The 22049-nt window shown below is 38.6% G+C and overlaps 1 protein-coding gene across 3 annotated transcripts in view; it reads left to right on the plus strand.

The window, feature by feature from the left end:
* The first annotated feature begins 3805 nt into the window (after window positions 1–3805).
* The window catches only part of ppp6r3 (protein phosphatase 6, regulatory subunit 3), a 30818-nt gene continuing 12574 nt past the window's right edge, over window positions 3806–22049 (plus strand). The window contains exons 1-20 of one of the 3 annotated variants that reach the window (XM_028584691.1): window positions 3806–4031; window positions 8080–8249; window positions 8531–8764; window positions 9014–9200; window positions 9394–9531; window positions 10537–10602; window positions 10833–10945; window positions 11189–11302; window positions 12143–12269; window positions 12582–12734; window positions 13393–13542; window positions 14078–14142; window positions 14326–14441; window positions 14753–14838; window positions 15812–15898; window positions 16279–16376; window positions 19055–19109; window positions 19648–19778; window positions 21269–21384; window positions 21735–21945. In XM_028584691.1, coding sequence (XP_028440492.1) covers window positions 8538–8764; window positions 9014–9200; window positions 9394–9531; window positions 10537–10602; window positions 10833–10945; window positions 11189–11302; window positions 12143–12269; window positions 12582–12734; window positions 13393–13542; window positions 14078–14142; window positions 14326–14441; window positions 14753–14838; window positions 15812–15898; window positions 16279–16376; window positions 19055–19109; window positions 19648–19778; window positions 21269–21384; window positions 21735–21945 — 2240 coding nt within the window. In that variant the 5' untranslated portion in view covers window positions 3806–4031; window positions 8080–8249; window positions 8531–8537. The remainder of the gene's footprint in view (window positions 4032–8079; window positions 8250–8530; window positions 8765–9013; window positions 9201–9393; window positions 9532–10536; window positions 10603–10832; window positions 10946–11188; window positions 11303–12142; window positions 12270–12581; window positions 12735–13392; window positions 13543–14077; window positions 14143–14325; window positions 14442–14752; window positions 14839–15811; window positions 15899–16278; window positions 16377–19054; window positions 19110–19647; window positions 19779–21268; window positions 21385–21734; window positions 21946–22049) is intronic. The other 2 variants (XM_028584692.1, XM_028584693.1) reach the window with 2 other exon arrangements.

A 22049-nucleotide genomic window follows, 5' to 3' on the forward strand; every position in this document is an offset into this window, starting at 1 on the left:
TTGTAGGGTAATGTAACTACATTTGTTGAAATGTAGTTAATCTTAGATTTACATTTACGAATTTTGATTTATTTATAATAATAATAATAATAATAATAATAATAATAATAATAATAATAATAATAATAATATGTTGTAACACAAGTTAATATGTTTTATAATTATTTTTATTTTTTTATAATGTGATTCTGAGATACATATGCGCTAAACACACTTCATCTTCTGGCTATTTCACACCAGATGGCGGATTAATCTGAAATTTCCCAGTTATCCTGGCTCAATTAATTTAGTCTTGACTCGGTTTCACAAAAGCAGAGGCACCTAAATTACCATGGAGATTTATTCTGTACAGTCATATGTCAATGTGTACAGCTAGCCTGCTCCTGACCAGGCTAACAGCCAGGCTAACAGCTAGCCTGCTACTGACCAGGCTAACAGCCAGGCTAACAGCTAGCCTGCTCCGGACCGGGCTAACAGCCAGGCTAACAGCTAGCCTGCTCCTGACCAGGCTAACAGCCAGGCTAACAGCTAGCCTGCTCCTGACCGGGCTAACAGCCAGGCTAACAGCTAGCCTGCTCCGGACCGGGCTAACAGCCAGGCTAACAGCTAGCCTGCTCCGGACCGGGCTAACAGCAGGATGTATTAATCCTGGAACCTTTTCTGTTCACTCAGCAGTGCTTTTACCTTATTGTTATCAGCCCGTATTAAAATAACACATGTACATGTTGCTGTTCAGTTAAATACTGTTATTATTTAAGGTTGTGACCATTCTTTTTCATTAGGGTTGGGTACCGAAACTCGATGCCAATAGGGAACAGGTGCCGACGTAAACGGTAGTAACGAGAACGAATAAGAACGAAAATTTCGGTGCCTCATTTCGGTGCCTGACTTTACACTACACTTGACAGCATGTAACGTTAGCCTACCTTTAGCTAGCAGCTGGATTAATCACGGTTAAAATGCTGACAGCTAACGTTAAACAGTGTAAAGTGTGACTGTATTTCACTGTGCAGGACTTCAACAGCGGGATGTAACAGTCTGCTCTGCAGCGCAGCAGCTGCCGTTGTCGCAATTCATAGATATACAGTATGTTTATATGGTCGGAATTAAACAACACAGACGGTGCGTTCACTTGCAGCTGCCATTGTCGGAATTAAACAACACAGATTCACTTAAAACTGGTAGCCTCGTGGTGCATTGACAGTAATTGTAAAATACCCTTTTCCCATCTGGGGTTCAACAGCAATTTACTGGTGAAATAAGTTATTGTTATAGTTATTACGTTATTATTAAATCTTTAATTTTGACCATGGCCTTAGCAATAAACAAGTCACTGACTGTTGTTTACTACCCTTATTTTTTTTTTATCTTTTTTTTTTACTTTATTGAAAAGTACCGGTTCAGGCACCGTTTAGGCACCGTTTAGGCACCGGCACCGTTTTAAAAGTATCGATTTAGCACTGGAATCGAAAAAAAACCAAACGATACCCAACCCTATTTTTCATAATTAGTCATTGTTACTGTTATATTGCTGTATGAAGACTGCTGTTCATATTGTTGTTAGAAGTTTGATTAATATATTCTAGCAGTTGTTGAGATAATTAGAGGAGGCTGATAAAGTTGCAAATGTGTTTTAAATGAAGTCTGTGATGAAGGGCAGTATGTAAAGTGCTATAGGCCTACTAGCCTACATGTGTGTTTCTATAGTGGTTCTATGGGCAGACTGCTCAGAGACAAATACACCTTTACTTATTTTAGTTGATTTATTTCTTTTTGTATTCTTTAACAATAAAGGATCATGTAAATACTCTAACAAGTGCATTTTATTGGCATTCTTAACACACAATTTGTGCTCTGTCCAGTAAACTGGGACTGTTGTTTCATGAAGACTAAGACTATAATTAGGGAGGATTGTACTATTAGGATAAGTTTTTATAATTGTACAATCCTCCCAAATGATAGTCTTAGTCTTCATGAAACAACAGGGAAGGGACACCCCAGAGAGCTACCGAGCTTCTTAATGTGAATTAAAGCAGCAATATTGAGGAATTCGGTTTTGGTGCGCTTTGGCGGCATCTGAAGGCACCATAATTGCAGCTGCACTGTCGTGAAACACACCGGGTATGGAACTCTATTCAGAAATCTTTCTGTTTTATGTTTACGTACTAATTTATCCATATACGTAATTTTGGAAACTAGATTAATATTCATCATTAAAAGTATGGACTCTGTATTAATTCGGCATATAATTAAGGCATCTAAAGCACGTAATCATAATAAACTTGTAATGTTTTTAAGTTATTAACGCCGCTCGATCAGGCAGATACACAGCACAGGGAGGTCTTATATTTAGTCATTTCCAAATGGAGTGTTGTATTACGGAATGGACGCGGAAATAAACTGCGACACAATCTGTAGGCCTAATACATGTCTCACTTGAAACACGCTTATAATCAGGGGTGGAAGGAGCAACCACATGTACAAATACTCCAAAATAAGTAAAATGTGCATGGTCTGTCCTCTGCGGGCTGCACGTGCCATCTTGTGGCATCAGTAATAAATTGAGACAGTTTCATAACCGGTTAAAAACGTCTTGTATTTTGCGTTAAATAGCAGTCTACTTTCGTGTTTGGTTACAGTTGGTTTTCACTGATGTGACCAGTATGGGTGTGGAACTAGTGCACATATCAGGCCCGTAGACAGGGAGGGTTTGGGTGGTTCAAAAGACCTCATAATTAAAACTCATAATTAAGTATTTCAACCTCATAATTAAATACAAAATGAGGGAAAACTGCAAAAAGCCCCCCACTTCCACTAGGCTGGCTACGGGCCTGCAGATCATGTCCACACTTATCAAACAAACTGGACTTTGGGGTGAAGTGTACTCCCAATCAGGAACCAGGACCCTTACTGCCTGATATTCCATTATATTTTTTGATATTTTAAATTATCACATGTATTTTCCTGTACATAAATAAAGATGTTCCCACCATAAATTGGTAAATAAAAATGTATCAGAGAATGTGTCCCCATTTTCAGTGAGCAAAAAACATGAATTAACACTAGTTCTTTCTACCCCTCCATTCAAAGCACTCTAGAACTGCGCCTGCCATAGTAATTCCTTGTCTAATAAAATGGAAACTGTTGTAAACAGAAGTAAAGGCGTAGACAAAGTGCTTCAAAAATTAAAAAAATAAGTAGAATCTAAATCAAACAAATATAACTTAAAACAAAGTGTGTGCTGTTTCTTGTGTTTCTGTTCGTTCTTATTATCAGCTGGGTTCATTGGAATTATCCACCTCTGTGTTAAAATGTTAGCAGGTTCCCATTAAAGTATGTGTTTACTTGGTTACACCTATGTAATTTGTTCGTTCGCTTTCGAGATGAGGCCATAGGTGAAAATAATCTAAAGATATGTCTATTTGTAACCTTCAATTAATAGGGCGTTTCTCGGCGAGCCAAGGGCGTGTTCGTACTGTGAGGCTATGTTCGTTTTGCAATGCCAAGCAAACGTGCGAGCGGGGTTACTGTTTTAACATAACAAAATGTCACCAAAAATGATTTCCTAACTCATAACTTGAACTACATTTTTGTTCTTTACGTTTCTGTGCCTACATGCGTTTTACTAAACATATAGAGTTAATAGAACTGAATAAACTCCGCTCTTCTTGGCCACAGTGTACAGATACTTCGACTGAACGACGCAGTCAAGTGACACGCTCTGTAGCCAATCAAACCTCACGGCCTGGTTTGAGAGATGGGATAACAACCAATAATGTTGCTGTGACAGTGTGAATGACAGACGCTGTAGCTGTAGTGGGGGAAGGGGTCGCCGGCTGAAGTTGACGGAACCGCCATCTTGAAAAGTGCCCTCCGATGATCTACCTTTTCGCGCCTGTCAGAATCAGTTTTAAAAGCTTTATTTTCCTTTACGGAATTTTGTGTTTTTTCAGTGTTCGTTTTGTTAAGGCCTGGGGCTAATGGCAAGATAAGCTACATGCTGGAGACTCGCCGTTTACCGCTGTCTATCGGTAGGTACACTTGGCAGCTCGTATGCACTTGGTTGGTGCTGAAGAGACGATTAACGTTAGCCAGCAGTCTTTACATAGCCGGCTAACGTTAGCTGGCTAGCAAGAGGCATACTTGGCCATCTTAACACTATGCTGTCAGACACTCTTGCTGTACCTCTAGCTAGGAAAGGGGTAACGTTAACATTCAACCGTGAAACCATAACGTCAGCCATTTAGCATTAGCAGTTAGTCCCTGATAGCCGCATAGCTCACTGATAAAACCGGTCGACTCGAGGTAACGTTAACGTCAGTTTGTTCCTGATTTTAGGTGGCCAGGTTAGCTAACAATAGCTAACGGTAGCTAGTGACGTTAGCCAGTTTGCCTGAGCCGGTGCGACTCTGTTGCGTCTGTTTTGGGCCCTGGTATGTAAATGCACTGACGTTACTGCAAACGTAGTGTTTCGACAGGAAAACGCAAATAACGTTAATCCGTGGTACTTTTAACATGTTAGCTATATAAGTCAGGTAACACCTTGAATGGTCAGATTTAGTTTCCCTTGCGTTCAAACCATATTTAGCCGGAATTAAAGCCTTTTCTGACGTTGATCGGTTAAATCACTGTATACAACAGGACCATCCTGTTTTTTTTAGTTTTTTTCAGGAATACAGTTGTTTGCGATTGGTGGAAAGCTGGAAAATAGTGTAACTAATGCCATAGTTTGCGGTTACTACTGCATTTTGAGACAAAAACTGCGTCTTCAACTGGTTCAGTCTCTGTTGGTTAATTAGAGACTCTATAACAAGACTGTAGCAACTCTGTCGATTCAAGTAAGGACAGTGCTGTTTTCTTTCTATTTGCGCATGCGAACATGGCAACTAAACAGTCAAATGTATCTAGCTATACTGTCAGTAACGTTAATTAGCTAGTCAGTGTCTAGGATCGAACTGTAAACGTATGTTTTCCGGACGTTGCCTAGAGTATTTTATTGCTTTTGACCTTTTGGTATACGTCTGTTATTTTGTTGTATTCAGGGACTAATGATAAAGGGATACATTTTATTCATAGACTTAACGTTAGAGAGCCCAGAGTTTGTACGATTATGGATGTATTTTACAGTTGCACTACTTTTGCCAGTGGTGGACAGTTGTTGCTAAAGTAATTGACACAGAGAGGCAGAAAATCAGAGAATAATAAAAGACAGCTGGCCAATAATACGATTTTCCTATTCTCAACACCAAATTTTAAAACTAAAACTGATTTGATATATGAGGCTGCAGGCTGAGTAGATTATTTTGTCATCTGTTAGTGCATTTGGGCTGCTGGCACACTGTGGGATAAGTAGTGAGTTGTAGTAGTAGTGAGACCACAAAAGTTTTTCTTGCAGGGTGAATGTGGGAATTTAAAAAAGGCCAGAGTTGGGATTGTAATAATTTTGGAAAAAGCTATGAATAATAATACATTTTTCATCCTACAGCTTTACATTCCATATCCTCTTATTTACAAGATTTTACAATTTTAATTTTAAAAGATCCCATAAGAAACCTGATTAAATATGGCCAAAAAACAGGTTTTTCTAGTAGAAATCTAGTTGTGTTAACTGGAATTCACTTAATCCCTAGCTCTAATTAAGGAATCTGCTTAGTGTATTGTCTGGAGAAGCTTAAAGGAACCCTATTATACTTGTTTTCAGGCTCAAACTTGTATTTTGTGTTTCTACTAGAACATGTTTCAAATGTTCAAAAAACGCTTCTGTATATCACCAATAAAAGCTACTTAACCAAAAACTACACAACCGGACAATTTTCCAGCAAGAATGTGAGACGACATTTTGGAGAAATTAACATCTGCAACCAAGATTACAGATTTCCCTGACGTTAGCGTGTAGCTACTGTACATGTAGCGGTCTATGTAATGTAAACACTGCAGTTGCATGCCTGTAGCAGATGACCAGATATAGAAAACCGGCACGGTATGACGGTGCTCCGGGCCGAGAGTAGAAAAAACCAGAGCAATCAGAACAGTGAAATCTGACATTTGGGTCACAGGAATTATTTTTTAGTATATTTTCCTTATTATTTGAAGCTTTGGCCACATTTTATTATGAAGATTCAACGTTGTAACATTATAGATATGACAGAAAATACCAAAAAGCAAAATAGGTCTCCTTTAACTGTGACTTAGGGCTGCACAATTCATTTAATATTAATTTCGATCACGATTTTTGCTTCCTACAATTAAATGAACATGATAGACTGCACAGCCAAAATGATAATCACGATTATTTAACACGATCATTGATTGATTTTAGCAACAACACATTTGTTTTGCACTTTTACAGTTAAACAGAGCACTGCTTTCACTTACAGGTTGTGCTACATTCCTGTTAATCTACAAATCTTTGAGTGAAGAGTGATTGTTATTCTTTGAGCATCTCCAAGGAAGCAAAATATATAAATAAATTGGGACAAAAAGTACTAGCGCTTCACCTTTTACTCCAGACGTTTGATCTTTGTTTTCCCCGTCTGCTCTTCGACTCTGGACTGCAGCTGCAAGTTTTTCGCTGCTGCTGCAGGGTGGCGTGCATAGGCATGATATCTCCATCGACTCCTGGTGGCTGGCTTCTAGTTTAGGAAGCGCTTGACTTGCTATGCAGCAGAGTTTTCTATTAACTGAGCACGCATTTTAAACGTCGATATTACAGTTGATCATGTTTATTTAATTGTGGGAATCCAAAATCGCCATTGAGATTAATATTTGATTAATTATGCATCCCTAACTGTAGTGCATTATATTGAAAGGTGTTTCTGATATTCTGCCCTTCTCATGGATGTAAATGTGGTGGACAAAATATTAGGAACACTTCAATATCATGCAGTCCAGTTAAACACCACTGCAAACTACAACCTCAATAATAAACATCTAGTAAATTAATACCTCTCTTACAGTGTCATTAAAACTGGACATTATTATCTTTTGTAAAGGCAGAATTTATGGCTGAGCTGTTGTACTAAATCACATTAGATTGTACAAGTGTACCTAATGAAGTGGCCAGTGAGTGTATATAGCTGATATTATTTTTTTCTCTGGACATCCCTAGAAAATAAATTTGATAATCAATCAAAGGCACAACTAGTGGTTTGAAATCAGCCACTCCTTACTGGGGTGTAGAATGTGAAAAAATGTTTTTTTTGGTTGCGGTTTTCTTTTCTGCAATGTTCAAAAAGTGCAGTTACCTCCTATATCCACATGGTGCCATCTTTAATGTTAAAGTGCTCATATTATGCTTTTTGGCTTTCCCCTCTATTGTGTTATGTATCTTTTTTTGTGCATGTAATCAGTTTACAAAGTGAAAAAGCCCAAAGTCCCCCCCTCCCAAATACAATTATGAACCTGAAAATGAGCATAATATGAGCACTTTAATGCACATTTGATATTGTTTTCATGTTTACATAAGGCATTGACTATGTTATTATATTAATGTTTATGCAAACAGAAGTGCATAGTGCTGCACATTTTATTTGTGGTTTTCAACATAAAACAAGAGGAAATCGTGATAGAAGTTCTTCTTACCCAATATTTCCATTATAGAAATTAGGAACATTTCTGTATTACACTGTACGAACACTAAACAAAACCTTTCCCAAAAGGCATCAGGTCACAACAGTCTGTAAGACTGAACAGCATCTCTTCTCTTATGCAATGAAATCAGGTTTTTTTTCCCCATGCAGGATTCAAGTGGGTTTGAACTTGGCCTTAAGAAGGGATTTTCATGCTTCCTAGTGCCGTTATTTAAGCAGTCATAAATTGGTCATTGTGTACTGTAACAGTACTAGAAGTTTAGTGTACCTGCATATGAAGGAGCTGCATCTCTTAATGTTAAGTTGATAAGGAGTACTGGGCATTGTTGAACCGTAGAAACAGAAAACTGTCTTAACAGCAACTACGGGTGTGTGTGAAATTTGTGCCCTTTGAAACTACAATTAATAATTAAAATACCTATAATATCCACATGGAAAGCAGTGGAAAATTCCTATGACAACATGTCTCCATCTGTTTCTTCCCTCACAGGTGTGTGCTGTTGAACTGCTGTATGTGTACTGTTTGTCAGTCTGTCCATCACCGCTGTCTGCCTGCCTGCCTGTCCAGCTGGCTAGCCTGGAATGGGCCACAACTCCCAAAGACTAGAACACACCTCTTTTTAACCTGCGCTCCGCTGTCTGGACTCGTAACACTTGCAGGTAGGCAGGAGAAAGAGCTGTCAAATGATCCCTCATATAAATATTACTGAAGAAACGGATGCACCGTGGCGCTACCGTAACTGACTGGTTAGTAGTGAATATGGGTCCACTGAAGAGTGTCCGATAAGAACCAAACATCTGTAACTTTCTCTTGCTCAAAGTGATGGTCTTTTTCACAGTTACAGGCATCTGTTATATTCTGATAACCTCTGATGTAAAACCTCATGTTGTATTGATTTTAATGACGCGTGTTGTTGGTGACGTTTGCACAAATCTTTTAGAGCCAACATGTTTTGGAAATTTGACCTCCACACCACATCCCACATTGATACGCTGTTAGAGAAGGAGGATGTGACGCTGACAGAGGTGATGGATGAGGACGATGTCCTGCAGGAGTGCAAGGCCCAGAACCACAAACTGGTTGACTTCCTGCTGAGACCACAGTGCATGGAGGACCTGGTCACCTTCATCACACTAGAACCCAGTACTGATGTTGAGGAGAAGGTTAAATACAAGTAAGAGAAAGGGTGCAAAGGATAAGGGGGATCAAAATGAAGAACCTGTCTAGTCTAAGTCTCTCTCTGCTGTTTTACAGAAGACGGGGACAGCTAATTTAAATTATACAATATAAAACTTTTCATCAGTTGGCTTCTAATGGATCACTGCGGTGCACAATAAAAGCATTTTGGCATCACAGAATGTTTGTCACAGTGTTGTAACCATTATGTTCGAAGAATCTTAAGTAGCAGCTTTTGTTCTTATAGGTATCCCAACATATCATGTGAGCTGCTTACATCAGATGTGGGCCAGATCAATGACAGACTGGGAGAAGATGAAAAACTGCTGATGAAGCTGTATGGCTTCCTGCAGAATGAGCCACCTCTCAACCCGCTCCTGGCCAGCTTCTTCTCCAAGGTCCTGTCCATTCTTATAGGACGCAAGCCTGAACAGGTAATCTGAGAACGTGATGCAAGTTGTTATCTGATATGATTTGTCCAGAAACAATACCAAAATGCAATAATCCCCCTTATTCAGGTCACATGCATTGAGTTTTTTTTTCATTTTTTCCACTCTCCATAGTTTAGACCTAAACAAGGCTGTTTATCCTATTTAAGGTGTGTATGGTTTGCTTGTCTGTTTATAGATAGTGGAGTTTCTGCGGAAGCAGGAGGACTTTGTAGACTTGATGATCAAACACATCGGGACATCTGCCATCATGGACCTGCTGCTCAGAATGCTCACTTGCATCGAACCACAACAGCTACGACAGGACGTACTCAACGTGGGTAGCGCATAACACTTTCTCAGCTGTGCTAAAAATGATATCTCACATCTGTTCACTTATCACACACAGTTTAAATTGGACCATTAATAAGTAGCTAAAAGGTGATTCATTAACTAAAGTAGCTAATAGAACTGACTAACATTTAAACAACTGGGATTAGCAACAAAGTCGCTAAAAGAAGGAAAGAGCTATGAGTGCTTGAGTGAACTAGTGTAGGTTTAAATGTAATGCGGATGATTAGCCGCTGTAATCAAGAATATGACAAAAATGCCTGAGCTACAAAAAGGCAAAAAGCTATCAGCAGCACAGAAGTGATGTCACCCGGAAATGAGGCAATACGCTTACTACTGCACCCCAGCCAAGTCAGTGTTCAATGTAGCCAGCCTGTCAGACCGGAGATCAGATAGCCATCTCCAGTAACCACAATTGGACCATTTGAAAATATAAGTGATCACCCAAGCCTAGTTGCCACTGGTTTTCAAACTGTTTAAGGCATTTTCTAAAGTGTTTCAAAAAACAATTTTAGGGAGAGAGACACTTCATGGTTACAAAGTCATGCTTTATTTGTATCTAACTACCTAGTCTGGCTGGGTTAGTCAGGTCTCAATAGATATAGAGATGTCTAACATAAAATCTCGTTGCAACAGCTGAGGTTGCATTATTTTTGCAAGGCTAGCATCACGGTACAATGTAACATGGGTATCTACTCAAACAGTTTGACTATTTGCATGCAAGTTTGCAATATTCATTTGTTGGGTAATTCAAAACTAAGTTCTTGTTTGCTGCTTTCTGAAGATGTATTGGCATCAAGGATTTTGGGCCGCAGAGGACTATAAACAGAGGACAAAGATTTGTAAAAATGTATTCCTTCTTTATATAAGCCAGACAAGTCAAATAAACGTTTTGTCAATTTTGAATTGGTAAACCCCTTTACTCCAAATTAGAGGTCTTGTTCTCTTGGTATTCCTCCTTTTTATATTGTGTGCTTTTGTCCTCTTTCAGTGGCTGAATGAGGAGAAGGTGATTCAGAGACTGGTGGACATGGTACAACCATCTCAAGATGAGGATGTGAGTTTCACACACACTTCACTGTTTCTTCCATTGAGCAGCACAATATGTATAGAATCCATTTTATATTATTAGACATCAAGATGAATACTAATGTTTATTTGTTCAGGAATATTAGGACTTCGATGGGATGATTTAAATATGCTAAGTTTCAAGTGAATCAGATTTTAAAAACCACAGATTTATTGTTTCTTGTCTTTCTTTTTTTTTCTCCAACTTTCTTGACTCAGAGACACTCTAATGCCTCCCAGTCACTGTGTGAGATCATCAGACTGAGCAGAGACCAGATGTTCCAGGTCCAGGGCTCCTCAGAGCCTGACCCACTTCTGGCCACACTTGAAAAGTATGCATGCATTTATTTTACAGTCATTATTCACTTTATTAAATATTCATTAGGTTCTAATTACTGCACCCATTTTCATGTATATCAGTTATTTAGCCTTTATTTACTCAACATTTTTTTGCTTTTTTTGTTAACTATTGTAATTTTTGCCTAGTAGGCTATAGAAAACAGACTCTGACCTACAAACCTGACAAGTGACTATGCAGTCTGCTTTCCCTTCATCTTCATGTCTGTCCTCATCAGGCAGGAAACGGTGGAGCAGCTGCTGTCAAATATCTTCGACAAGGAGAAGAATGAATCGGCAATTGTCAGCGTTATCCAGATCCTCCTCACATTGTTTGAGACAAGGAGACCAGCGTACGTCCTGTGGCCTCTGCCACTCTTGATATTTTGATTTGACATTGGGTATATATATATATATATATATATATATATATATATATATATATATATATATATATATATATATATATATATATATATATATATATATATATATCTGGGAACCGAGCAACAAAGTCTGATAGAAACATGAACAAGCCTAAGGTGACGATGCAGGTTGCAAAACGCCAGTCCTCCTATTCATTTGAATGTGGGTAATGTGTTTAGGCTGCATCGCTAGGGTCTGCAGGGGATGCCGGAAAAAAACGTTGCGGCCCAGCGGGCAAAAAGCCTGATGTCAAGCTGTCACGTAACTAGGGTTGGGTATTGTTTTGGGGTTTTTTGATACCAGTGCTAAAAAAGGAGCACAAAACAACAGTCGGCAACATTTAAGAACTGCTTGTTTATTGCTAAGGCCATATAAGAAAAATGTAATAATAACTTATGACAACTTATTTCACCAGTAAATTGCTGGTAAATGACAAAAACCTGAATAGGCAATTCTGTGGCATGTGTTCACATCCCCACCAAATAGTTATGAACAAGTAAATACAAGTTTACGTTTTAAATAAAACTACATTTTTATGTCTACCCACCTCCATTATTGCCGTAAATGTTCCTACTACTTTGATGGCAGTTTAGGCAAACACTATGTATGTAGACTCTGTGTGTAGATATATGCTTCATTATCAGATCCCTAACCCTTACATTTTTTATTCTCCAAATCTGTAACTTTAGACACAGCCCAAAATACTTGGCACTACTCCATTGTGTTTGGGGAAACAGTTGATCAGGTTATGACTTTCTATGTTGTAGGTTTGAGGGTCATATGGACTGCCCCCCTGGAATGTCCCACCCTTCATTCTCAGTCAACCACAGCATCCTGGAGGCTGTGAGACCCCGACTCAAAGACTTTCACCAGCTGCTACTGGAACCCCCAAAGGTAAAAACCACACAGACAGCAGTAAGCAGTTTTAAAATAACCACTTGTAGATTAAAGTTACATGGTTCCAGTCTGCATGGGACAATTTAATCCTATTAGGCCAACCCATGATCAGCTGTTTTCAGTTTAGTTTGAATTGGTATGTTTAAAACCTTTCTTAGAAAGCAGCTGAAGATGACAGATGGTCCAGTCACAGAATCAGTATGTGACAAATAGTCTTCTACCACATACTATAAGTATTCAGTAATTAGTATGGATGTGTCCCAGTTGGTTGTGTATATATTGAGCAGTGTTTTTATTTTCCACCAACAGGCGAATGTGATGAAGACAACGTGGGGGGTGCTGGACCCTCCTGTGGGCAACACCAGGCTCAATGTGGTCAGACTGGTTGCCAGCCTCTTGCAGAGCAACACACACAGCATCAACACAGAACTCATTAACCTCAACACACTAGGAGTCATACTAGTGAGTAGTATCTATTTTTGGTATGGGGGGGGGGGATTGGACGTCAGTGTACGGGCCTATCTGCTAATGTTAGCTGCCGACCGTCCAGCAAGTAGACGGTACTGTAGGGTGATTTAACGTCATGTCGGCTTTCGTTGCCGTTTATCATTTATTGAGGGAAGTAGTACTCTCCCTGTTTATTTGGTTTGCCGTGACTTCGCGAGTGATGACGTCCTGTCACTGTTCGAGTTGCTCTGCTCACCCTAGGGGGGGTGAGAGAGAGCGAATGATAGTTCGCTTGAGTTCAGTAGAGCAGACAGCTCTACGACTTTATCACTTTTCATAAACAGCTGAAGGAACGGTGGTGCGTGGTGTACATAGCGGAAACCCTGTTGTGCGTCTGCCCTATTTCTGATACCGTGGTGCACCGCCACTATACTATCAACATAGAAGAAACACTGATATTATATTTATATGTTATGGTATAGGACATTTGAACCTCATTTTTGACAGCTCTGTGTAAAATGTTACTTTAACTGATGGGAAGAGAGAAATAACTGAATTTTTTCTTTAGTAATCTGTTAAAGCAAAGTATCAGTATTAGACTATCCAAACCATTCACTAATGTCTCTCTTTTTTTTTTTTTTTTTTTTTTATAATTGTTTTGTTTGCTCCCCAGGATATGTATTTCAAATACATCTGGAACAACTTCCTTCACATTCAAGTGGAGATCTGCACAGCCATGATTTTGGCTATGCCCCCAGCCCCCACTGACATCCAGCCAGACACAGAGCAGGAAAATGCGAGGGAGAGCATCCTCATCAAACATGTAAGATTAGAGTACTAAAGAGTAAGAGATGCATACATCAGTTCTTAAATATTGCTTTATGTGATATGGTTTTTTTAGGTCTGCACAAGCTTTTACCTCTTGGACTGTAGCAAAAGCTGTCTTTACATAAGTAAAATACGAGTATGAAGCTTAATGTGTTCAAGCTTAACATATGGTGTAAACTCAATAATGTTGGGAATGCTGTTATTTCCTGACTGAAGCCAATGGATTACGGAGTTGTTTTTATTGTAAACCCTTATGTAACCAGGTAAACGCTGCATCACATTTCCACAAGTAATCTCTGGCATAATCTGTTTATTTCCGTGTCTGGGACTGGATATTGTACTGTAAGTACACAGACTCCCTGAGAAAGACACAAGTCACTATGGACCAAATATGGCAATAAGTGAAGGCTTATCAATAATGTAGTTTATTAGTTTTTGCGTGTGTGAGCGCAGACGCAGCAGCAGTATGCACTACATTGTGAGCACGCTGAATTGTTTGTATTTAATTTAATTGTATTTTCCTCCACCAGCTGTTTCAAAAGTGCCAGTTTATACAGAGAATCGTAGACGCCTGGAGCTCCAATGAGAAAGAACAGTGAGTATTCTGATCTGCTGCAAATGAGGTTGTAACAATAACTTATAGTTGACGCCAAAACCTGTCCTTTGCATCTTTAATATGATCACTACTGGTCATGTTTTGGATTAGTTAAGAGAATGATACTTGGCTTTAGTGGTCAAAGTAATGTCCTTATAATTTATGTGTTTGTGTGTGTTTTAGGGCAGAAGGTGGTCGGCGACGAGGCTACATGGGTCACCTCACCAGAATAGCTAACTCTATAGTTCACAACTGTGACAAAGGCCCTAATGGACCACAGATACAACAGCTCATCTCTGGTAAGGACTCAATTCTGTCTGAGGGCTCATAAATCTCTGCCATCATCTATCTTGCAAATAAGCTTTATCTTTGATTTACTGTTTGAGACCGTTGACTCTATATTTGTGGAGTACTCATGTTGGAAGTGGTAACTGGGAGGAAATTTTCCTGTGCCATCACTTAGCTCTGTGCTTAGCCTATTTGTGTTATCAAGATAACTAGTGGCATCTGAAATGAACTTGAGAGCACCATTCTTTAACAGTTTGTTAAATGTACAGCATATGAAGTGTGTGTGTGTGTGTGTGTGTGTGTGTGTGTGTGTGTGTCACAGAGCTCCCAGCAGAGGACAGAGAGAAATGGGAGACCTTTATTTCTGGGCAGCTGTCTGACACAAACAAGAGAAACACTATTGACCTGGTGAGTGAACATCAACACTGACGTCAAGCTTTAAAGGGGCTGTACTCTAAATCCTGAGTTAAAAAAAGAACGGGTGGAGTATTGAATATACAGGTCAATGGTACTTCTAGCAAAGTTATGACATGCATAAATAACAAAACAAAAAAATAATTTCCCCCCCCCTTGCTTTTACCCTCCAAGACATGCCTCAGTCCTTTGCCCTTCTGGGGTTCACCACTAAATTGATTTTTAGGTATCCTTTCACGCTTTTTCCTTCTGTAGAAGCTCCCCTACATCTTCTTTATTTATCAATTGGTTAAATGGCTTCCAGATTTTCTCTCCATGGACATATATTGCGCCATGTTCTGCACAAATTGTAGGTGCCTCCATTTTCTTCCAGGACTTTTTTTGCCTGTAAAGCAAAATCAATACATTTATATTTTTGGGGTTTCAGATTTAGAGTTTTTTGGCTACAGGTGCAGCAATATCTATGAATCGTGGAATGTCCACAGACAAGATGAACGTAGTTTATTGATCACCTCGCTCCAGAATCTATTAATTTTGTCACACTCCCAGACACGGTGCATAAATGTTCCTTTAGCCCCACTGCATTTAAAACCTAAGGTCAGGTACTGTAAATCACTGTATTTCTTCAATTTAACAGGAGTTGTGTATGTCTGCATCAGCCAATTAAATTGGAGTAGCCTTAAGTTAGAGTTTGCTGTTTGTTTCTGAGACGTGTCGCAGATCATTTTCCTATTTCTTTTTGAAATATCCTTTTAAGTCCTCAAGTTTCTCAAGTTTGACTTTATACTGATTTAAGACAAGGGTGCACAGCACGACCAAATATCAATTCAAGACAGATTTATTTTATTACACAATGTTAGGACAGCCATGCCTGCTCAGTAGTGTGGTGTGGATGCACACTAATGCAGTTATAAGACTTTTCTTCTCTAAGGCCAACCCTTTTTTGCTCAAATTAATTTTGTTTTAGGTGAACACACACCACATCCATTCCTCCAGCGATGATGAGGTGGATTTTAAAGACAGTGGCTTTCACCAGGACTCCTCTCTACAACAAGTAAGACCTAAACACAACAGGCCCTTAACCTAAAATAATTTTGTGACTATGGGTCGTGCAAAGTAACAATCTACAGGAACATCTCTCGACCACGCTTTGAATTAATTGACTTAACTACTAATGTTATTTATGAAACTTTACAGCTACTTTAAATAGAATAATGTCTATTTTCTTAAACTAATGTTAAAGCATTTTGGCATCTGACTGTAAATGCATGTTTGTGCTTTTTTATAGCTATTAACCTGTCTAGCCTTCATGTTATACATTCTTGTGTTTTTACAACTTAGTATATGCGTTTGCAATTTTCTGTACTGCAAGTAATGACCAGCTTTGTGTAGAGCCAAGACTATATCATTATCGTTGGTCCTGGGTTTTGCCAGGCCTTTTCTGATTATCAGATGCAACAAATGACGTCCAATTTTATTGAGCAGTTCGGCTTCAATGACGAAGAGTTTGCTGATCAGGACGATGTTGTGGAGTGAGTACTCATCCTGCATGACTGGACTTGCTGTCTAAATTTTACTGTGTAACACTGAAGGGACAGGGCACTTAAGACATTACAAAGTTGGTGGGGCGGGTTAAATCATTAATTTTAATAACTGCAATTTGCATATCACTTTTAAAAGAAAATTATTTTTAAGTGCTTTATTCTCTGCCCCATTGTAATGACCTTTCATAACACAAGAATATTGTTTGATTCCTTTTCCAAGCTTCCTTGTTAAATGCCGTTCAGCATAATTTTGATAGCTGAAGTTATGATTAAAACCGATCAATGACAGTGATGGCTATTGCCCAAGCAAACATTTTGCATGTTGCAAAAACATTTTGCTCGGGCATTTAAACCAATGCCATTACCTCCCAAGATGTGGTTTATTTCCTTTTTTGAAATGGCTGCCATAATAAATACAAAATGTTGCTTAAAGAGATGAAACCATAGTATCCAGCTTTGGTGTTGTAGTGTGCTGTCCCTTTCTATATTTCTTAGAGCAAACTGGTTTTGGGGGTATAATTTTCTGCAATGGTTGTGGGCAGTGGGAGATGTCGGTTAGTTGATTAATAACTTAAAATGTCTGCTTTACCTTAAGCAGATTGTGGCTTGAAGTAGAGCTTTTTTCTTTTACGTAGATCTTGGATTTAGCATTATCAGACTTTGCAAAATGAGACATTGGGCTGGGTAAAATAAGCAATACACCAATGCAAACGTTCAGCATCTATTCCTCAAGTCCTGACATTTATTATTGTAACTTTTAGTTGGCTTCACAAAAATAGTTAGAGTAGATCTGCAATAGATTAAGATGCATGTATGAATTTCTAAAGATGGGAAGTCTGGAGGTTCTATCCTACTAAAAGACTTCCACTTGAAAGTAACTACTAGTAATAAGTAGTAAACGGCACAAGGCAGAAATGGTAAATTGAACACCGCAACATTTTGTGCTGTCTTGAATTCTCTGTCAGTTCTACATGATACTATTTCATGTAAGTGTGACATGAAGGGCAACTATTGTGAGGTTGGGGTGTGTAATTTACCGAACTGTTGTACTGGTGTACCCGATAATGCTCCCATTCTAGTTATGGCTAAGGTCTGTCTGGTGGTCTTCCCATCTGTGCAGTCAAGATACCTGGAACATACTGTATCTGCCTGGCCTTTTTAAGGGTCAACAAGGAGAGGACTAGACTTATCCAAGGCCTGAAAAAATTTACTCTGGACATCACTGCACCCCTGCTGTGCTTTAAAAACACATTTGTATACAGGTCAGATACTTGCCAGTTGTCATGAATGCACAAGTTGGAAGGTAAAGTGTGATTAAGTAAAAGGAAATTGGGATTCCTTCCTGTAGTAAATATGTGCCATTTCCCAAACTCATGAGAAGTGGGGTATAGTAATGGAGTGGTTCGATGGTGAAATTCCAGTGCGTGGGATTTGTAGGCTGGTATAAGCTGATGCATGGACATTGTTGGCTTCATATGTGGATAGGACTTAAAGTTTACTCTTAATCTGACTTGGTCTTGATCACCTATTGTAGTGTTGTTAATTGTAGTCCCATTCACTTGTTTCCCACTGGAAAAATTGAAGCTACTGTTGCTGCCCTGAACTTTTGACAGTGCTTGTTAAAAGCAATAGTCTGACTGGATTTAAAACAAAAAAATACATTTTTATCAGTCGGATAAGAAGTTCCAAATTAGTTTTAATTAAAAGCTTTCCAGCACTGAGTTTCCAGTGTCAGATGAGGCTTTCCTGCACTGACTCCAGGATATTTTGAGCATAGCTTAGCACAAAACTAGAAGCATAGAAAAATTGCTAGCGCAGCTCAGTCAAATGTGAGAAAAAGAAAAAAAACAAAAACACCTTCCCACCTTGTTCACAAAAAACACAGGTCTACAGCATAGCATGTTTAGAAATAATGACCAGGCACTTTTTAATCTCTAGGGGTACTGAATTCCATAGCTTGCTAATCTATCTTTATATTTCTATCTATCTAGATCAATCTAGTAATTGAGAAAATCCTCAACACATTAATTGCTAATGAATACAATTGTTAATTGCTGCCCTAATCTATATACTGTAGAGCTTTAGTATGTATGACTGTTGTATAAAATGTGTGTATGAGTTGTTGGCAGGGTTAGCGCTAGTAATAGCAGTTTCCCCATGCTTCCAGTCTTTGTGTTGTGCTAGGCTAAGCCTTGAGCAGATATTATTTGTATCTGACTTTGGGTAAGATCAGTCAATCGATCTTGATTTACAGAGCCCTTTAAAACAACCAAAGTTGATGGCAAACAATCTCCCAAATGTTGAACTTATGTTGAATTATTTTAAATATTTGGTACAGAATAATATTTTGGGGAACTTTGCTGTCCACTAAGCAATGTTGAAAGTGGCTGTACAGTTTTTTTTCTACCATGATTCTTTTCTTTTCTTTGACAAGTTCACAACACAACATGAATGTAAAGAACAAAAGTGGCTATCAAAAACCTTGTTTCTTCAGCAGTATGTTTTGTGTTTTAAGCTTTATATTTGGAGGAGAATAAGTTTTTGTTATCACATCTAACGTGAAGTGTTAGAGCTCTGTGTTCGAGCCTGTCTGCCTGTGTGTTGCTATATTTGTGGATGCCTAACAACCCTAACTTAACTAAACTCTGTTCTCTTTAACATTGCAGTATTCCCTTTGATAGAATATCAGACATCAATTTTTCACTGAATACAAATGAAAGTGTAAGTACTTTATTATTAATCTTGAAATTATACATAGTCAATCAATGAGAGGTCATGGAACAAATGTAAATGTTTTTTTATCAATATGGCATGTCTTGTTTTTTCCAATATAACTGAAAAAATTCATTTAGAAGCAGATGCCACAAAGTCTGAGGATACGAAATTGAAATGCTTATGCGGCATATTTGAATGAGGGTTTCTCTTGATAAGAAAAACGTAGCTACATTTGAACCAAAAGCTTATAACAAATATCAAAGCACAACCTGATTATATCAAATACTGTTCCACTGGTTTTAAAAATGTAGCGGAACAGGGGCACTTGTGTAAACTGTAAGCATACATGGATATGCTGCGAGTTATCTGCATTGAGATGGCTCTCTTTTGAGGCCTGCTGTGAAGCTGTTGTGCTAGGATAGTTTACATGTATATGTCTGCTTCTCGGCTGAGTGACTTTTGTGGCCCTAGTTTGTTTGTGGATGTACTGTAGATTTAAAAAAATGTTTTTCTAAGTGTGCGGCCCGTGTGTGTGTTTCCCCAGGCAAATATAGCTTTGTTTGAGGCACGCTGTAAGGAGAAAATCCAGCAGTTTGAAGATGCTGGTTCAGACGAGGAAGATATCTGGGATGAAAAAGATGTCACCTTCGCACCAGAGGCCCAGAGACGCCCCAGGTCAGCTAAACAAACTCCTCAAATGAATTCTAACCTTAACCTTAAAACCAAGCTTTAACAATCCTTTAAAGTAGTATGGACCAGCCAAAATTACCTCACAATTCATAAGTATTCTCACTGAGGAAGTTTGAAACTGACATGGTCCTCGTAAACATAGCAAAACAAATACACGAACACATAATTATGATAATTGATGATAATTATCCTTGTTAATGTCTTAATAATGTTTACCTTCAAGTCATCATCGTTCCACTTTACAAACTACATTTTAAATTGTCTCTGCAACCAAACACACAGGGTTTGTTACAAAATGTGAAAGCTGCAAGGTCAAATGTCAAGTTAGTACACATGAGCAAGTTTTGAAATTCAGACTTTTTTTGTGTTGGATTTGTATGTAGAATATAGTGTAATGTTCTAGTGGAAGAAGTAGAGAACTCATAATATATTTATACACATATAATAATCTCTCTTATAATCAAATTTGAAACTAGAATTTTGACCTAAACATTTTAAGGCCAAACTAATTCCAAGGCAAATTTAATTTATATATTACATTTCACAGTAAGTATAAAAAAAAAAAAAAAAGACCTTTTTTAAAAAAAAAAAAAAAAAAAAAAAAAAAAAGAAACAACCACTGCACATGGAATAAAAACAGAAAATTAATTAAAGGAATGGTTTAAAAAAAAAAAAAAAAAAAGGAGGTGGGAATTTAGCTTAGATTTGACAGTAATTAGCATTGTCTCAAATTTAGGCTCTTGTGGAAATGTTTTCCACATTTGAGCTACATAGAAGTTAAACGCAGCTTTGGCTTGTTTTAGTTTTGACACTGGGAACAGCCAGTAATCCAGAACCAGATGCCCTGAGAGGTCTGCCAGGTTCCTACGGGGTCAGAATATCTGATAAATTATCTTGAACCTAAACCGTTCAGTGAGTGAACGGACAAGCAATATCATTTTAAAGGTGATTCTGATCTCGATCTGAGAACTGGAGTTGTATGTTCAGCCTTTTTGGTCCTTGTTACAACCCTGGCAGCAGCATTCTGGATAATCTGAAGCTGTCTGATTGATTTCTTAGACAGACCTATGAACAGTTCATTGCAGTAGTCCAGTTCTGCTGATCAACAACCAGCCAGCAACACTGTACACTATTTTGCACCTGGCCTCTGTAGTTTTATATGTGTTGCCCTCCCCAGTATAAAAAGAGGATAAATTCAGATAGAGCTGCAATTAGAAGTCAATTAGTTGTCAACTGTTAAATTAATTGCCAACTATTTTGGTAATTTGAGTCATTTTTTATAATTTTAAAAAGTCAAAATTCTGTGATTCCATCTTCTCGAGTGTGAATATTTTCTAGTGTATTCACTTGTCTATGACAGTTAACTGAATATCTTTTGAGTTGTGGACGTCATCTTGAGCTTTGGGGAAAAACTTTTTCTGCTCTAAACTCCGATGCAGATTAGAAATAACACTTGATCTGTGTGTCTATCTCAGGAGTTCAGGCAGCACGGACAGTGAGGAAAGCACAGACTCAGAGGAGGAGGATGTGAAGAGAGATCCATTTGAAGCTTCCAACCCCAGCACCGATGACAGAATGGAGGTCGACACAGGTTGGTGTACCCAAGACTACTGTATGTCAACACTAAGAAAATAAGAATAACAAATGAACCCAAGTAAGGAAACCTTTGCCTGGATGGAGTTTAGGATTTTAATTGGATCAAGATTTAGCCCAGTTAAGATTATTTACAATTATTTAAATTTGAGACGTGGGTTTAGGGCTGATGTAAGAATTATGATTAAATCTCTTCTCAGTTTAGGTTTTTGCTTACAGTGCTGATGATGTGGGTTATGGAATGACTATATGTTATCTGTCCATGCAAGAAGGAGTGGTGGTGGGTTCAATACCTTATTTTTTCTGACTGATTTCATGTATTTTTTTTTTTTTTTAAATACTTTTTAGGGCCTGTGTGGACGGCCAATTTTGATGACATCCCCATGGACACGGGTACGTCCACAGCCCCAGCCTCCAGCCCCAACAACCCTGCTGCCTCCTCTCCTTTGTCTCCCTCTTCCACAGAAGACCTCCCGGAGGCAGGCTGGAGCTCCACTCCCCCTGCCCCCTCCAACTCTGAAACAGGCTGGGCTGATTTCTCCAACTTCACCCCTGTCAGGTAGGACGTCCTAACACACTTTGGTTCAGTTTCGGTCTGTGTGCCTGCAGTGCTTCAGCTACAGAAGAACATCGCTAGAATCTGAACGTGTGCTTCATAAATAC

This window comes from Perca flavescens, chromosome 8 (assembly GCF_004354835.1).
Source record: "Perca flavescens isolate YP-PL-M2 chromosome 8, PFLA_1.0, whole genome shotgun sequence".
NCBI lineage: Eukaryota > Metazoa > Chordata > Actinopteri > Perciformes > Percidae > Perca > Perca flavescens.